General features: G+C 50.0%; 1 protein-coding gene across 2 annotated transcripts; it reads right to left on the bottom strand.

Moving 5' to 3' along the window:
• Window positions 1-19: 19 nt before the first annotated feature.
• Window positions 20-16,317, bottom strand: C2CD2L (C2CD2 like). Of its 2 annotated transcripts, none has more exons than XM_039329801.1 (14): window positions 15,797-16,164; window positions 13,477-13,572; window positions 12,166-12,285; window positions 11,842-11,952; window positions 11,155-11,271; window positions 10,658-10,772; window positions 10,423-10,537; window positions 10,060-10,124; window positions 9,764-9,891; window positions 9,160-9,322; window positions 8,628-8,729; window positions 2,678-2,811; window positions 2,208-2,493; window positions 20-1,862 (listed from the first exon to the last, which is right to left on the bottom strand). In XM_039329801.1, the coding sequence occupies exons 1-14, from the start codon at window positions 16,127-16,129 to the stop codon at window positions 1,453-1,455; spliced, it is 2,295 nt and encodes a 764-aa protein (XP_039185735.1). In that variant the 5' UTR covers window positions 16,130-16,164; the 3' UTR covers window positions 20-1,452. The 2 variants fall into 2 exon arrangements, with proteins under 2 accessions (XP_039185735.1, XP_039185736.1); XM_039329802.1 differs by having other exon boundaries at window positions 1,685-2,032; window positions 15,797-16,317.
• Window positions 16,318-16,374: the final 57 nt, after the last annotated feature.

Raw genomic sequence — 16,374 nt, 5'->3', positions numbered from 1 at the left:
TTCCACAGAAGTCAGAATGTAGGGCTAACTCTTTATCTTCACCTCTCTTAGAAATGGAAAAAAATGAGAAAAAAATGATCCAAAGTGTTTCAAAGGTAAATCTACAAGTAATTCCATCAAGACTAGACAAACATGGCAAAGGTAGACAAATCGGCAAATACAGTGTTATCTGCAGCGCTCAGACAGGGTTGAGTCAAATCACAGGATTGCAGCCAGCAGGAGATCAGGAGAGAAACATAGAATTGCCGGTCTTCATGGCAAAGTTGTACCAATGACTTCAACCTAAATTGACCTCTTCAGCTCCCCCCTCCCCCATCAAACTGACAGGAACAATCATAGGAATTGACCTCTGGGACACAGGTTCCCAGGACACCCCAGGGGAAAACACATCACTTTCTCTACTGCTGAAGGGTCAGCAGGAATAATGTGCCTGCTGGACGCACCTCCCTCCTCTCCCCAAGCAGACAACCCCCCTGAAACACACACACATACACACACACGCACACACACTGCGGGAAGCTTCGATGCCCTGGCACTCCCTGCTGACAGCCAAGGCAGCCATAACCAGCCGGGGCCTATTGTGACAAACCTGCCTTGCAGCACATGGTGGGGGGGCGCACTTTCCCTGCAACTGTGGAGTGCAATCCTATCTAGGGAAAGCTGCAGGCATTCCTTCGTGGGCACAAGCAGCCCCACAAGCTTGTCCTCCTGAGGTATCAGCTGATGGGGCAAGGGCAGGACAGCAAGAGCCCTGACCTGCAGACCCAAGCAGCCAGAAGAGAAATCCACTGGAGGGTTGAGGGCCCGGACAGGGTTCAACCTGCAGCATAGAAAGGGGAGCCATCCCACCTGGAATTGCCTTTGACACCCCCTCCACCCCCCAATTTCCAATGAGAAACATGGGGTTTCAGCGAAGCCTGTTCCAAATTTGCCAAAAACCTGACTTCTAGGTAACAAAACAGTGATTTCCTTGTTGCCCCTCCTCCCACTCCCAGTCTGTTTCCAGGAACCTGCAGGAAGGGGCCAGCTCACCCCAATTCATGTGCATTGCCAGTCAGGGTCAGGAACGGCATCCAGCTGGACGTCAGGACGGTGCAGTCCAGTCTCTCGGGGAGCCTCCAGAGCTGTGTCCAGCAGCTGGTGCCTCCTTTCTCCCCTTCCCTGCTGTGCCCTGCAGGGGACGGGAACTCAGCAAGGGGCCTCCATTCCATGCCACCAAGTCTGGCAAGGAAGAGATTGAGCAAGCAGCGCCAGGCGATTTCTGCTTAGAAGCTCTCTGGCTCCCTTCTGACAGCAACCAAGATCCTTCTTTCTCAAAGGCGGGCCAGGTTGAGGGTTCTGCAACTGAAGGGTCTTTGGGAACCACAGTTCAGGGCCCAAGAGCCTGGCTTGTCTGCCCTTCTCATCGTGTCTCATGAACCCGCAGATGCCAAGGAAGCCAGCTATTTGCCCTTACTGTTCAACAGTCTGGCAGGCAGAGCGGCTGTTGTTGGATAAAACCCTTCTCTGTCTCACATACACACACACACACCAAATTTCAGATTCAGGCTGGAGGTAGCCCATGGGGGCTGCCCGCTCCCCACCTAGGCTAAAAGAGGAGTGCTCAGCAGAGCAGTATGTTACACTCCTCATTCCACCAAGTGTCCGTTTCCTATGGCTATTGGCAAGACTTCCCACCCACCCACCCGCCCCCAGGCCTTCACTCCCTTTGCACAGGAGGACGGGGGGATTGGGGCCATAGTACACAGACAGCAGATAACCATTAGCGACGGTCGGGGGCTTCTGGAGACAGCCGACGCAGCAGCTCCTCAGGGCTTCTCCACCAATGGGGTACTCCCGTTGGCTTTGCTCTTTGCCCGGCCCTTAAAGGAGAAGCGCTTGATGAGGCGGCGCGAGAAGCTTCCGGATTTCTTCCCGGGGGCAGAGGCGCTGCTGGCATTGGGCAAGTCATCATGCGACTGGCTGAGGCCTGCCTCCTTCTGTTTGTTCTTCCTCCGGAAGATCAGTTTGGTGCCACTTCGCAGGAAACCCACTGCAGGAGGAGGAGGAGACTGAACCTGCGCTGCTGGCTTGCCTAGCACAGGAGCTCCAAGCCTCCATCATGCTAGTTGGGGAATGGCTCAGAGACCACCTCCCGAATCCTGGCTACTCCTACAGAAGAGGGCCAGGAGGTCCCCGCCCAAAAGAAAGCTGGCCTCCTTCCTCACCTTTGTGGTCTTTCAGACTTCGGGTCTCCAGGGCACCTGTCGAGCCAGTTTCAGATTCCATGTCATCCACTGAGGGTCTCTCAGAGATGTCTGAATGTGTTGTTTCATCCAGATCCTGGCTCGCCGTCTGAGGCGAGTATGAACTTTCCAGATGTTGCGTGGCATCGCAGATGCTTGGCGGCGTGTATTCTGACAGACCAGCCATGATGGGGTCTTCTTGCAGGGGATTCCCCAGTGACACAGCATAGCCAAGGGAGAGGGCCATTTCATCCTGTGCAATGGGTACCTGCAGATCAGGACAGAGAGAAGCTGAAAGTTGGGGGGGAGGGGATTGCCCTCACTTCCAGTTCTTTCTCAACAATAGAGCTTCCCAGAGTGCTCTGGAGTTGAGCAGCATGAAAGCCCTATCCAATGAATAAATTAAAATAACAAAGCAGTGTCAACTCTCAACCAGATAAACTGCCAGTTACCTTGGAAACTCCTGAGATGATCAGTGTACTGCGCTTGGTTGGAGTCCTCTTTGCAGGCTTATTGGTCAGATCCGTCAACTGCCTGATGGCTGTCTCAGCCACTGGATCCAGGCCGTTGGACACACAGCTGCTTCCTGGGGGAGAAGAGACACACTGCCCAAGATGCCAATTGCACAGAGTAGCTCTGGCAAACTCCTGGCTTTGCACAAGTGTACTGTGCCAGTGGTCGAGAGGCATCTCTTTTCATTCAGACTTGTTCAGGGAGATGTTAAACATGATGATGCCTGATTCTTCCTCCAGGCCAGCCAGCCAGCAAGGCAGGTGAAACCAAGAACATGCTAGCTGGACTTCCGGTTCCTGCGAGCAGTGAAATCAGTTGAGAGATTCGGGATGCTGAGCTCTCCAGCTGAGTTTCTTCCTGTTTGGGGACCCTAAATGGGCCAGAAGCCGCCCCGGAGAGGTGGCAATGAAGGAAGGTAGTCCCAGGGACCTAGGAGAGACAGCGGTCTCCCTGATCGGTCCAGGAGAAGCCTCCCAGAAACCAACAGGAGAAAGGCTAGCTAACTCCATTGTCTAGCCCCAGCTGCAAGCAACGGAAGTCAAAAGCTCTACTATAAGCTGATAGTGAACAGTGCGTTTAAAGCTCGGTAAGAATTGATTTTCTCTATCCTACTTGTTTTCCTGAAAAGGAGAACTCCCAAGAAGCAAAAATACCTCCTAGAGTAAAAAAAAAGGGAGGGTTTTTTCCCCACCCTTTTGGCTATTGGAAGCGGGGAATCTAACCCTTTAAGGAGGAAAAAGTCTAGAAAGAACTGAAAAATGATCCAATGCTGACACCTACTGGTAGATGAGGATGATGAAATCTCTGCCTGTGGCCTTCAAAGTTTTAATAAACACAGCTGTTTAGATAAAGTGAGACCTACAGAAACAATGTATACTTTACAAGAGGAAGTATGTGATAAGCTGCAATCAATTCAATGATCTCAAACTACAAAGAAATACAAAACAACTTTGAAAGTATAAATCAACTTATCTCCAATTTAATTTTACTCCAAAAAGACCCTTAGGAGAATAGAGTAGAGATGACTGAATATAAATCCGAAGATAAAGACTTAAAGATGGACTTCCACAAAATAAAAGAGTATGATTTAATTCAAGTGGAAGAAAAGACAACTTATATTTCAACATTACAAAGCAAATTTGAAAATAAGAGAAAGGATTGGATGAAGAGACAAAAAGTGATAAAAGAAGTGGAGAGAAAAGGAAGGAAAATGATTTCTAATAAAAAGGAGTGGGCAAATGCCCATGACAAAGACCTTGATTTACTTTTTATATCTACAGCAACACCTATGATCATACGGGAAAACCTTTTGATTCAGCGAAGTACATTGATTAAGAAAGATTCTGGGCAAAGAAAAAAGATTAAGATGGAAACTAAGAAAATAGATGATGGGACATTTCAGAAAGAATACTTAAAAAAGAAGCATGTGTTTGAATATGGTTAAAGAAATAGAAAAATGTTGGAATATACCACTCTAAGAGGGATGAAATGTTTTAGATACTTAAATGTGACTGAATTTAAGAAGAGTATATAAAAAAATGCTTTGAATCAGAGTTAAGGGATTAGATGACTAGACCTATTGAATGGAATGTCTAAAGATTAAATATATTTTTAACTATGATTAAAAAGAATAAGAAATTTGAGGAAATAAATACATATTAACCTAGGAGGGATATATATTCTAAGTAGTATGTTATTTCTTATGTTCCATTGTTCTTGCTTTCTTTTATTTTTTTATTTTTTATTTCTTTTTCGTTTTTCTTTTTCTCCCCTCTCTTTTTACTTTTTTTTCTATTACTTAAGAAATGTAAAAATGTGAGATGGCTTATATGGAAAAAATATAATTAAATCTGTCAATGTAAATGTAACTAATCGTTGAGAAAACCTTTACAAGTAAGAATATTTAGAATTTGGTGGGAGAAATAAACTAAAATAAGAATTGTAATAGGATTGATGATAAGGCAACCCAAATGACTGAAAAGAAAAAAAATATTCTAATATGAGGATTATTTTTTTAGGAATATTGGAAAAAGTATATACTTAATTTAATTTGTCATTTATTAAAACAATAAGAATTGTATTAACTCAATGTTTTCAAAAAAAGGATGTTTTGGGGAAAGAGGAAATCAACTAAATTAATATATGGAATACAGATTATAGAAATCAATTGTTGAGTGTTTTTACACATGTAACCCAGACACCCCCCTTTATGGAGGTTGTCGTGGCGAAGGGGCTTGCGTAACTCAATGAAGCTATAAGCTATGCCGTGCAGGGTCACCCAAGACGGACAGGTCATAGCAGAGAGTTCTGACAAAATGTGATCCACTGGAGAAGGAAATGGCAAACCATTCCAATATCTTTGCCATGAAAACCCCATGGACAGTACTAAAAGGCAAAAAGATATGACGCTGGAAGATGAGCCCCTCAGGTCAGAAGGTGTCCAATATGCTACTGGGGAAGAGCAGAGGGCTAGTACTAGTAGCACCAGAAAGAATGAAGCGACTGGGCCAAAGCTGAATGGACGCTCAGCTGTGGATATATCTGGTGGTGAAAGGAAAGTCCGATGCTGTAAAGATTTTTTCTCCATAGGAACCTGAAATGTAAGATCCATGAATCAAGGCAAGCTAGATGTAGTCAAAAAAGAGATGACAAGACTGAACATCAACATCTTAGGAATCAGTGAACTAAAATGGACAGGAATAGGTGAATTTAACTCAGATGACCATGAGGTATACTACTGTGGGCAAGAATCCCTCAGAAGAAATGGAGTAGCCTTCATAGTCAATAAAAGAATAGGAAAAGCAATACTGGGATACAATCCCCAAAATGACAGAATGATCTCAATTCGAATCCAAGGCAAACCATTCAATATCACAATAGTCCAGATCTATGCCCCAACCACTGGTGCTGAAGAGAATGAAATTGACCGGTTCTATGAAGCCCTACAGCACCTTATAGAATTAACACCAAAAAATGATGTCCTTATCATCATGGGGGATTGGAATGCTAAGGTAGGAAGCCAAAAGATAACCGGAATAACAGGCAAGTTTGGCCTTGGAGTACAAAATGAAGCAGGGCACAGGCTGATAGAATTTTGTCAAGAGAATACGATGGTCATAACAAACACTCTTTTCCAACAATCCAAGAGACGGCTCTACACATAGACATCACCAGATGGCCAACATAGAAATCAGATTGACTATGTGCTTTGCAGCCAAAGATGGAGAAGTTCTATACAGTCAGTAAAAACAAGACCAGGAGCTGACTGTGGCTCAGATCGTGAGCTTCTCGTTGCAAAATTTAGGCTTAAATTGAAAAAAATAGGGAAAAGCACTAGGCCACTCAGGTATGAACTAAATCATATCCCTGATGAATATACAGTAGAGGTGACAAATAGATTTAAGGAATTAGATCTGATAGACAGAGTGCCTGAAGAACTATGGATGGAAGTTCGCAACATTGTACAAGAGGTAGCAACTAAAACCATCCCAAAGAAAAAGAAATGCAAGAAAGCAAAATGGCTGTCTGAGGAAGCTTTGCAAATAGCTGAGGAAAGAAGGGAAGCGAAAGGCAAAGGAGAAAGAGAAAGATACACCCAATTGAATGCAGAATTCCAGAGAGTAGCTAGAAGAGATAAGAATGCCTTCTTAAATGAACAGTGCAAAGAAATAGAAGAAAACAACAGAATAGGGAGGACCAGAGATCTCTTCAAGAAAATTGGAGATATGAAGGGAACGTTTCATGCAAAGATGGGCATGATAAAGGACCAAAATGGCAGAGACCTAACAGAGGCAGAAGAGATTAAGAAGAGATGGCAAAACTACACAGAAGAACTATACAAGAATGAGCTTAACATCCCAGATAACCACAATGAGATGGTCACTGACCTCGAACCAGACATCCTAGAATGTGAAGTGAAATGGGCCTTAGAAAATCTGAGCAACAACAAAGCTAGTGGAGGTGACAGTATTCCAGCTGAGCTATTCAAAATCTTAAAAGACGATGCAGTAAAAGTGCTACACTCAATTTGCCAGCAAATTTGGAAAACTCAACAGTGGCCACAGGATTGGAAAAGGTCAGTTTACATTCCAATTCCAAAGAAAGGCAATGCCAAAGAATGTTCAAACTATCGCACCATTGCACTCATTTCACATGCTAGTAAAGTTATGCTTAAAATCCTACAAGCTAGACTCCAGCAGTATGTGGATCGAGAACTACCAGAAGTACAGGCAGGATTTCGAAGAGGCAGAGGAACTAGAGATCAAATTGCCAACATACGCTGGATCATGGAGAAAGCTAGGGAGTTCCAGAAAAACATCTACTTCTGCTTCATTGACTATGCTAAAGCCTTTGATTGTGTGGATCACAACAAATTGTGGCAAGTTCTTAAAGAGATGGGAGTACCAGACCATCTTATTTGTCTCTTGAGAAACTTATATGCGGGTCAAGAAGCAACAGTGAGAACTGGACACGGAACCACTGATTGGTTCAAAATTGGAAAAGGAGTCCGGCAAGGCTGTATACTGTCGCCCTGCCTATTTAACTTATATGCAGAGCACATCATGAGAAAGGCAGGGCTAGATGAATCAAAAGTTGGAATTAAGATTGCCGGGAGAAATATCAACAACCTAAGATATGCAGATGATACCACTCTAATGGCAGAAAGTGAAGAGGAACTAAAGAGCCTCTTGATGCGGGTGAAGAAGGAGAGTGCAAAAGTTGGCTTGAAACTCAACATTAAGAAAACCAAAATCATGGCATCCGGCCCTCTCAATTCCTGGCAAATAGATGGGGAAGAAATGGAGGTAGTGACAGATTTTATTTTTCTGGGCTCCAAGATCACCTCAGATGGGGACTGCAGCCAAGAAATTAAAAGACGCTTGCTCCTGGGGAGGAAAGCTATGGCAAATCTAGACAGCATACTAAAAAGCAGAGACATCACCCTGCCAACAAAAGTGCGTATAGTCCAGGCCATGGTTTTCCCAGTTGCAATGAATGGCTGTGAAAGTTGGACCATAAGAAAGGCTGAGCGCCAAAGAATTGAAGCCTTTGAACTATGGTGCTGGAGAAGACTCCTGCGAGTCTCTTGGACTGCAAGGCGTTCAAACCGGTCAAGTCCTAGAAGAGATCAACCCCGACTGCTCTTTAGAAGGCCAGATCCTGAAGCTGAAACTCAAATACTTTGGCCACCTAATGAGAAGGAAGGACTCACTGGAGAAGGGCCTAATGCTGGGAAAGATTGAGGACAATAGAAGGGGACGACAGAGAATGAGATGGCTGGATGGAGTCACTGAAGCAGTAGGTGTGAACTTAAATGGACTCCAGAAGATGGTAGAGGACAGGAAGACCTGGAGGAACGTTGTCCATGGGGTCACGACTTCGGAATTAACAACAACAAACCCAGACAACACACTGTTTACCAATTATTGAGCGACTTATGCTTTGTTAAAAAATTAATAAAATATATTATAAAACAAAATTAAAAAATAGCAAAAAAAAAAAGAACATGCTGGCTGGCCCAGGTCAACTCAGCAAAGTGAATATAGATTTAAGCAGGAATTATTCCTATCCAATACTCTAAGCATTTCATCACGGTAATCTGGTGCCTTCCAGTTATTCTGAACTCTTTCCCATGATCCACAGCTGTTTTGCCCAATCAGGCAATCCAAAATATCTGGAAGGAACCCAACTGTCCTCCTGTTTGGAACTGGCTCCCATCCCCATGTCTAGTCTCAGCCAAGGTTGGAGAGAAGGAAGACAGTGAAAAATTACAGACACAGCTGGTCAACTGCTTCTTCAAAAAGGCCCATCTTGTGTTGGAGGGACAGCATCCCACCAGCACTGTCCATCTCACAATCTCCCTAATTGTTCTTTTCTGACGTGACTCACTGCTACTGCAGGGAGATGTTCTGCTAGGACAGCCATTTTCTGGAAGCATCGTGGTGACCTTCTCTGTAACTTCCACTTTGGATGGAGATCTTGAGGGTGAATCTAGAGTGCAGGAGGAAGAAGGATCAGCAAAGAGTCAATCACATCCAGCAGAAACCTCCCTTCAGCAGCACCACAGAAATGTTCCACTCATGCTTTGCAATAGAACAGGGATAAGCAACCTTGGCTCTTTTATGACTCATGGACTTCAACTCCCAGAATTCCTGAGTCAGCTATGCCTACCCCTGCACTAGGACAATGCTCAGCTGCAGCCTTCATGGGGGGGGGGAGCAGCTGCTTCAAGAGGAATTCTGGCCCTGGTACAGGCTCCCACCACTCAAACCCTGCTCTCTCCTTATTGCTCAGGCTGAATGTTGCATTACTGCCCAGATCGATGTGATCAGGAGGCCATTTGGGATGCTCTCCAGCCTCATAAACCAGTTGGCTGATGACTTGCAAGCCTGGCTGGCTGGCTGAAATTAGGATATCTTACCAAGCTTACAGTCCAGCTTGGGCCTGGACTGGATGGTGGTGACGGTGGTGACAATAGTGCCATCGGGCATTATGGTCCGGCCCATCTCAATCTTTTTAGTGGGAGTGATGCTGGTGCGCAGGCAGGAGGCAGCCTGGAGCTCTGGCATGTCGTGGTGGAGCAGCTGCCAAGACAGCCAAATATAACTCAAAAAAGCAAAACCTGAGAAGCCAGCTTTCTGCCTCACATACACAAAGACACACAAAAATTCAGCCACTCCAAATTGCCTGCTTTAGAGCTGATCAGCTGAATCACATTGGCTGCCAACAGCTCAGCATGCTTGGAGATGGAGACCAACATCATTTTCTCCTGTTCCGAGAAGGGGGTTTCTTTGAGCTTTATTGCTTGAAAAAGGTAGTATAAAGTTTTTATAAGCCACGTAGACTCATTAAAACATTCCCCCACCTCTGTTGTTTGGACTTTACCTAGTCCTGCACTCCAAATCAATGCACTTGGCTTAAAGCTGAGAAACGGGGGGGGGGGGGAGGGTTGAGTGGAGCAGACAAAAGCGTAAAGCAAGGCAGGCAATCACGAAACAGTTTAGCCTCCCCTTCTGGCCTCTCACCTCCACGGCAATGGCTGCTGCTGGGGGCAGACCCTTGGGGGCCCCTGGACTCAGCAGGTAGAGCTGCTGCCCCTGCGGCTCTTTGGAGGAGGGGTCTATGGGGACAGCCACAAATCCCAGAAGCACGTCTGCAAGGAAAAACCCAGCATGTGAGGCCCACTGAACTGCAGCAGCTCCTTCCTCTCACAGATGCCAGCCAGGTGAGATGCTTCTACCCCCTTTCTGCTCTTCCAGCTGTTAGCTTGTAAGCCAAGCCCAGCCTCATGCACTCGTTCAGCTGCCCACAGATGACTTACCCTCTCCAAAAGTGCTGCCTTCAAATACTCTCAGCACCAACTCTTTGCTCCGGGGACCAAGCTCCCTGTCCAGGGCAGGAAGGAAGGAAGCAGAGAGGCTGTCAGCCTCGCCCTGTAGGTCTTTTCCTGGATCAGGGCCACTTTCTCTCTGCCCAGCAGCTTTGAGGGCAGAGCTCTCCAAAGGAAGGGAGAGGGCCTGAAGTGCAGACGGCCTGGGGGGGGGGGAGTGGGCAGCATCTGCTTTCTCCTCAGGGCAGGCCAGCCAGGACTGGTTTTGCTATTTTAGGATTCTGGCCATGACACCCATCCTTTCCCAGCTCCCTCCCCCCATGACCCAAATACCGGAAGCTCAGGACTCCTTACAGAAGCAGCTTGCTGGGCCACTCCACCTCAGCAGCCGGCCCGGCCAGCACAGAGCCTGTTCTCTTCTGCTGCCGAGGGCTATCCAGCTCCACTTCACAGCACAGCAGCCCATTTCCTGCAAGAGAAGCCCACAGCAGTGTAGGCGAAGTTCACCTCACCGGATTCCCCATCAGACACCCACCCACCCCATGCGGCAGGAGACCAGAGGCCCGAAAATGCCTGGAGTGCCTGATACCTTGGCTCTCCTGGGATCCCAGGTGCAGAGCTCGCAGGTTCTGAAGCAGCAGCTTGGGCATCAGGGCAGGCACTGAGCTGGAGAGGGATCCCGGGGAAAGCCTGCTGCTGGGCTCCTGTGGGGGAGAGCCAGGGGGCACTAAGTAGCTGGCTGGAGGAACCTCCCCCTCCCCCAAAAAACTTCTGAGGTGGCCCACGGGAAGTGCCAGAACTGCTGTTGTCCTGTGATTCCCCGAGTCGATCAGTTTATGTGAAGCCTTTGCTCAGAATAGCCAAGCAGAATGCTAATAAGGATGTGAAATGGACACGGCCTTCCCTTCCCAGAGGTTGCCCTGGGTTCAAAGGAAGCAGGCAATGAAAATGCTGACCTAACCTCTTCATGCTCAACAGTGAAGGAGGGCCAGCCGCATATCTGGCTGAAAGGAATGGTCGGTTCGGCCTTATCTTAATGCCCAGACGGGCCCTATTAAGTTTTCCCTCTCAACCCTCCACCCTTACCATGTTGGCATTCATAATGCAGGCTTTCAGATTCACCATCATGGCTGGCTGGGTGCTAATAATGGAGTCTTCAATCAGATTCTTGATGATAGACAGGTCTGCCTTGCCATCGTTTTCCTGCAAGGGGCACCAGGAACATTATGCCAGACCAGCCAGCAGGGGAAGAGTTCCTTTCCCGGAGTGAGGGGAGACTTGGCCCTGCAAAGCTGCCACCACAGAAACACCAGCTGGCTCTCGTCAGCTCCGGCCACGTGCTGGCAGGTTAATTCCTGCTCTTGCCAAGCATTCACTGAGCGCCCACTGGGCTGGGTGGCGGTTTGCTAGGTGCCCAACACGATGCAGGAGTTTTATAAGGGCATCCGGTCAGATTGCAAAAACACCCCTGGGCTGCAGCACATGCAGTAGCGAGTTTCAGTGAAGCTCAGGAAACCATTTTCCTCTGAATGTCGCCGTGAGTTACCTGGACTGGCCACCTGGCATCCTAGATAGGCAGAGGGCCATGCCTGCCCCAAGACATCCCTGCACAAGGCTGGTGCCAAATACCCCTTGCTTGGCAAGGTACCTGCAGGGCCTGGCAAAAGGCCCCCTGGGTCTCCTTGGCAGAAGCGGCACAGAGCTCCATGAGAGGGAGGGGAGGGACCATGGGGGAGGGGCTCTTCCTGCATTGCTGTCCCCTCCTTTACTTACACTGTGCGGCTGGAGTCTCGGCGGGAGAGAGATCTTCCAGTCGGGCCTGTCTGTGAATGCCCAGGAGACCAGCAGCCCCTCGGCCTCCACCTCCTCCAGGCGGATCTCCAACTGGCCAATGGGACAAAGCTGATGTCAGGGCAGATTGCCAGGCAGGGTGAAATGCAAACGCTGGCTATGATCACCAAAAATAATTCCCCTAAAGGCAACATCAGCCGTGCCAGATGCAGAGGTCTCAAACGCTGGGGCCCAAAGCACCCCACCCCCTCCCGCCCCAGATCAAACCATGGAGGGTTTTCAGCCCCCTCCTTCTACCTCCTTCACCTGGGCCTGCCGTACAGCCAGGGAGACACAATAGGTGTCCATAGAGACCGCTGCCGGAGACTGCTGGGCCACCAAGACAGGGAACTGCACTGTGTCAGTTGAAAGGAGGCACTGCAACACCTGGAGGGGGGAAAGGGATAGGCAGTCACCGAGCGCTTTCCCAGAGCAGAGCAGCAGCAACTGCACAGCTTCCTCCTCCTCCTCCTCCATCTACAGTTAGAGCAGCAGCAGTAACTGCCATCCTGTCAGCTTTGACCTTTTGGAAAGAACTACTGAAGATAACTCATTGATTGGGGTTTGGAAAAGAGGCTTTAATTAAGTATTCCTGCTGGAACCTAGTGAATAACAGTTGGGGGGGGGGAGAGACTTTCATCAAGAAAACTGGAGGATTGTCGCCTCCCTGCAATCTTAGAGGAAAACAAGTTAATCCGCTCAACTCTGGAGCTTAATCCAGATCCCTCTTCCAGAGCTGCTCTTCGTATTAGATATAGATACATTTTATAATCTCTGACTGGGAGTTTCAAGCTCTGTCTGAGCATCTTGACTCCCATTCAGGTGGGCCTCGGGAGAGTCCCCCGGGGATTATGGTGTGCCGTTCCTTTACTCAGTGGAGGAGGGACCAACACTTCCAGAGCAAAGCACTTATCCAATCAGCTGACATCCCAGGACTGTGTCCTTCTTATTTGCAGAGTTCAGTTCCCTGGCAATTTAAGCCTTCATCTACAAGCTGACATCTGGTGCCTGCAAAAAAGCAGCCCCTCCCCCTTCTGCCAGGCTACAGGGCTCCCCACCTTCCTCCTGATCTGTGCTTGTCTCTTCCCATGCAGGGCCACAGGACTTTAGGTTAGCTGCTGTGATCTAAGAGGTCAGCTGTCCAGTGATGGAGGGCAACTGCCAAGGTCAATACTTTGGCAAACCTCAGACCAAATATATGTTCCCCCCAGTTGCAGCTGTCCTTTAGGGACAGCAGAGGTTTCTAGCCCTCTGCATTTAGACAGCTTCTGGGGCTTTCTGGGGACTCTTCTGCAGTTTCAGGGAGGAGCCCAGCCCTGACACCTAGGCTGTCAGCTGGAGTCTGAGTGGGAGGACTCAGGGCATGGGGGGGGGGGAGGTAACTGCCCGTAGGGCAGAAGCCCCCTTGCCTGGAGTACAAGCGCCCCCCAGCACTCTGCAGGGTACTGAGAAGTTTCCCTGAGTTAGGAAGGAGAGTGAATGGCAGGTAGTAAGAGATGTGAAAACTGGCTGGGTTCAAACCAGGGCCACACTTTGTAGGCAAAGGTATTCGCGCTTGTGGCCCTCTGGAGAACTCACCATCCTGTGATCCGACTGGTCAGTGTAGACCACGTGGCTGATAGTTACGGCTGGCAACTGCCGAGGGCTTTCCTCAAACGTGATCTGGACTGAGCTCTGGGAAGAAGAAAGTCTAGTTAGCCCACAGGAGGGAGCCGATTTGGCAAGGTCATGTTCTCAATCCAGGCTCTTCTGCAAGGTGGCATTTGTCAAGGGCATCCAGCGGGAGTCCAGACGCATCCCCTTCTTGGGCATGGGCTGGCTTTTCAAGCCACAGAGGGAGACACTTGGCCTCCACTGCCAGTCCAAGCTGGAGCAGCCAGGCAGGGTGCTGGCAATGTGCAAGGCTTTCCTCAGCTGAATGTCAGCCTCTGCTGAACTCCTGCACATTGCTTGGACTTTGGCCAAAACACCAAGGAGAGATCCTGAAGCAATCCTGCTTCTTCAGAAAGAACAGATCTTGCTCTACCCTCTGGCAATATCCAAAATAAATGTATTATTCGTAGGGGACAGCTTGCTCCAGAGCAGCCGCCTCTCTCCACCAACCTCCAGTTCACGGGATGGATGCAGCACCAGGTGAAGCAATGGCCAAGTTGCCACGGAGCCGGTGCTGCCATGCCCCTTTCAGATAAGGACCGCAGGCTGGGCTTCAGGAAGGGCCAGCCTCCCCTCTCCCTTGGCCTCTGGGGTCGCCACTGAGTGGGAGAGGGGAGGCTGGTGGCCATCTAACTCTGTGGTCCTAATCCTGGTACAGTCACAGCCCCAAAGCAAGAGATCCTTTTTCTCTGCAAGAAGAGAGTTTAGGTGCTTAAGATGCAGAACAAGACGTCCCCCTTCGAGGTCTGCAATACAGCAAACAGACCATTTCTGGACTGAATTTATACCAAGGAACTAGAAACATAATCAAAGAAGCAGTGAACGTAACGCCTGTTACTAAGCAAACAGTACAAGGACATTAGCTACACATATTGAGCAGCTCAACTGAGCAGTGTGCGAGTCCCAAGGGGAGGCAGACTGTGCTGCGCATGAAAAGCCTTCTGGTGATTTCTCTCATTTCCAAGCAAAGCACAATCCAGCCCCTTTGGACGGCAGCCTTTCCTTGCTCCAATACTGGCTCTGCCTATGGGCCGATCTTGCTGATGGAATGGCAAGAAAGGGGGCAGCACATAAGCTCCAGTGTGAGAAAACATGGACTCTGGCACAGGACTTAGGTCCTCCTCCAAAACTCTACTGAGATGGACCTCTGTGCTGGTGACTGAACCTGGGGAAGCAGGCTTGCCAGCAGGTTCCTTGGATGCCAAAGCGATGGACACCTGACGCTGTTTCTCTTCAGGGTTATTTCCAGATGGATACTCTTCCCTTGCAGAAAGTGCCTACTGTCCACCTGTTCTTTGCTTCTCTTCCTGTGAGGAAAACTTCAGAATCTCCAGGGACAGATCTGAGCAAAGTAAGGCTGGACAGAAGGACACTTAGGAACGGATGACCAGTCTTAGGAGGGAAGAGGGCAAGCTTAATCAGGAGCTGCTGTGGTGCTGCCCTATCTTTATTTTTTAAGAACAGTGGAACAAAGCAGCTTGGGTGAGGAAGTAGGGTACAGCTCCAGAAGGAGGGGGATGCCAAGCTCGGCCTGATCGAACAAAGGACGTTCGGGCAACTGCACCTTTTCCAAATCAGGTTCTCTTCCTCACGCAAATACCCAGAGAGGCCTACAAAGACCTTTGCTGCATTTAAGAAAACTCTTCCTTAGGAAGTTTGCTCCGAGAGTAATAAGGATAATTAAGAGTTCTGACAGGCAGAAAGAAGTGCTGAGGGAAGGTACCTAGAAGCTCAAAACTCCGGCTTTAAAACAGGGACCACCGGGTATCAGGTCAGTTTCCTGCCCAACTCCAAATTTTAAGATGCCAAGAAACTTCGCCAGAGCTCCCAAATGCTTGCACCACCCAGAAAGGAGCTCCCTCCCAACCGGCCAGTCTCGGCTTCCTTGATACAGGAAACAGCGGAACTCGCCAGGCGGCCAGGAAGGAGCAGGCCGGCTATCCCCATCCCCCCCCCCCCAAGATTAGCCAGGAGAAGCAGAAAGCCGGCCAAGAGGGATCCATCAGCGGCGGCCGCCGGCAAGAAACCGCCAGGGGAGGGCGGCAGCTTTCCCGCGAGCGCAGCCCCTCATCGCTCCGCGGGGAGAGCCGGGCTTTTGGCCAGCGGCTGCGGCGGGCGAGGGGAGTACCGCCCGCTCCGCTTCTTGCCCCCCCTCCCCCGCCGGTCGGTCAGCCTTTGCCGGGACCGCCGGAGCGCAGCTCCGACGGCAGCTCCCCCGTCTGCCCGCTCCTCCCGGCCGGCTTACCCCGTGCTGGCGGGCCTGGTCGTTGAGGGCGCGCAGCCAGGCTCGCTGCCAGTTCTCGCGGAAGGCGCGGAAGGCAAAGAGAGAGGCGAGCAAGCTGCGGGGCCCAGCCGCCGGAGAGCTCCCCGCGCCCTCGCGGGCCCGGCCCAGGCGCAGTACGGCCGCCCAGAGGCCGGCGGGGGCCGCCTGGCTCCGCGGGGTTCCTGCCGACCGTCTGCGGCCGCGCCATAGGCTCCGGGAGAACTGCAGCAGCCAGGCCGAGACGGTGAGCAGGGAGGCAGCGAAGAGCAGCACCAGCACCGCCCAGCCCCAGCCCAGCCCCGGCGCCGCTTCCATGGCGCGCCCGCCGCTCACGGGGCGTCCGGGGCATGCATGGCGAGGCCTCCTGGGTGGCCGAAGCGAGCGGGGGCGGTGCGGCTTGCCTCCTCCTTCCCGGAGCCGGCGCGGAGCTACATGGCAGCCGGGCTCTTCCGCCTCTCCTGACTGCCAAGCTGGGCGGGGCGTCGCGACGCTGAGAGCCGACGGCTGGGCCGGGCTAACGCCGCCGCCACCGCCGCCCTCCCTGGGGACGGCTCCGCCTT

Source organism: Crotalus tigris, unplaced genomic scaffold, assembly GCF_016545835.1.
Source record: "Crotalus tigris isolate CLP2741 ecotype Arizona unplaced genomic scaffold, ASM1654583v1 scf7180000024416.509849, whole genome shotgun sequence".
NCBI classification, from domain to species: domain Eukaryota; kingdom Metazoa; phylum Chordata; class Lepidosauria; order Squamata; family Viperidae; genus Crotalus; species Crotalus tigris.
This window is presented reverse-complemented; position numbering and strand designations above follow the sequence as displayed.

What these genes read in the sequence shown, in the direction of transcription:
- C2CD2L (XM_039329801.1), bottom strand. Translation starts at nt 16,129, where the DNA reads ATGGAAGCGGCGCCGGGGCTGGGCTGGGGCTGGGCGGTGCTGGTGCTG. An exon ending in TGGCTGTACGGCAGGCCCAG is followed by an intron (nt 11,953 to 12,165) that starts GTGAAGGAGGTA and finishes CCCATTGGCCAG; the next exon opens with TTGGAGATCCGCCTGGAGGA. An exon ending in AACATCTCCCTGCAGTAGCA is followed by an intron (nt 2,812 to 8,627) that starts GTGAGTCACGTC and finishes CTTCTCCCCCAG; the next exon opens with GAAGCAGCTGTGTGTCCAAC.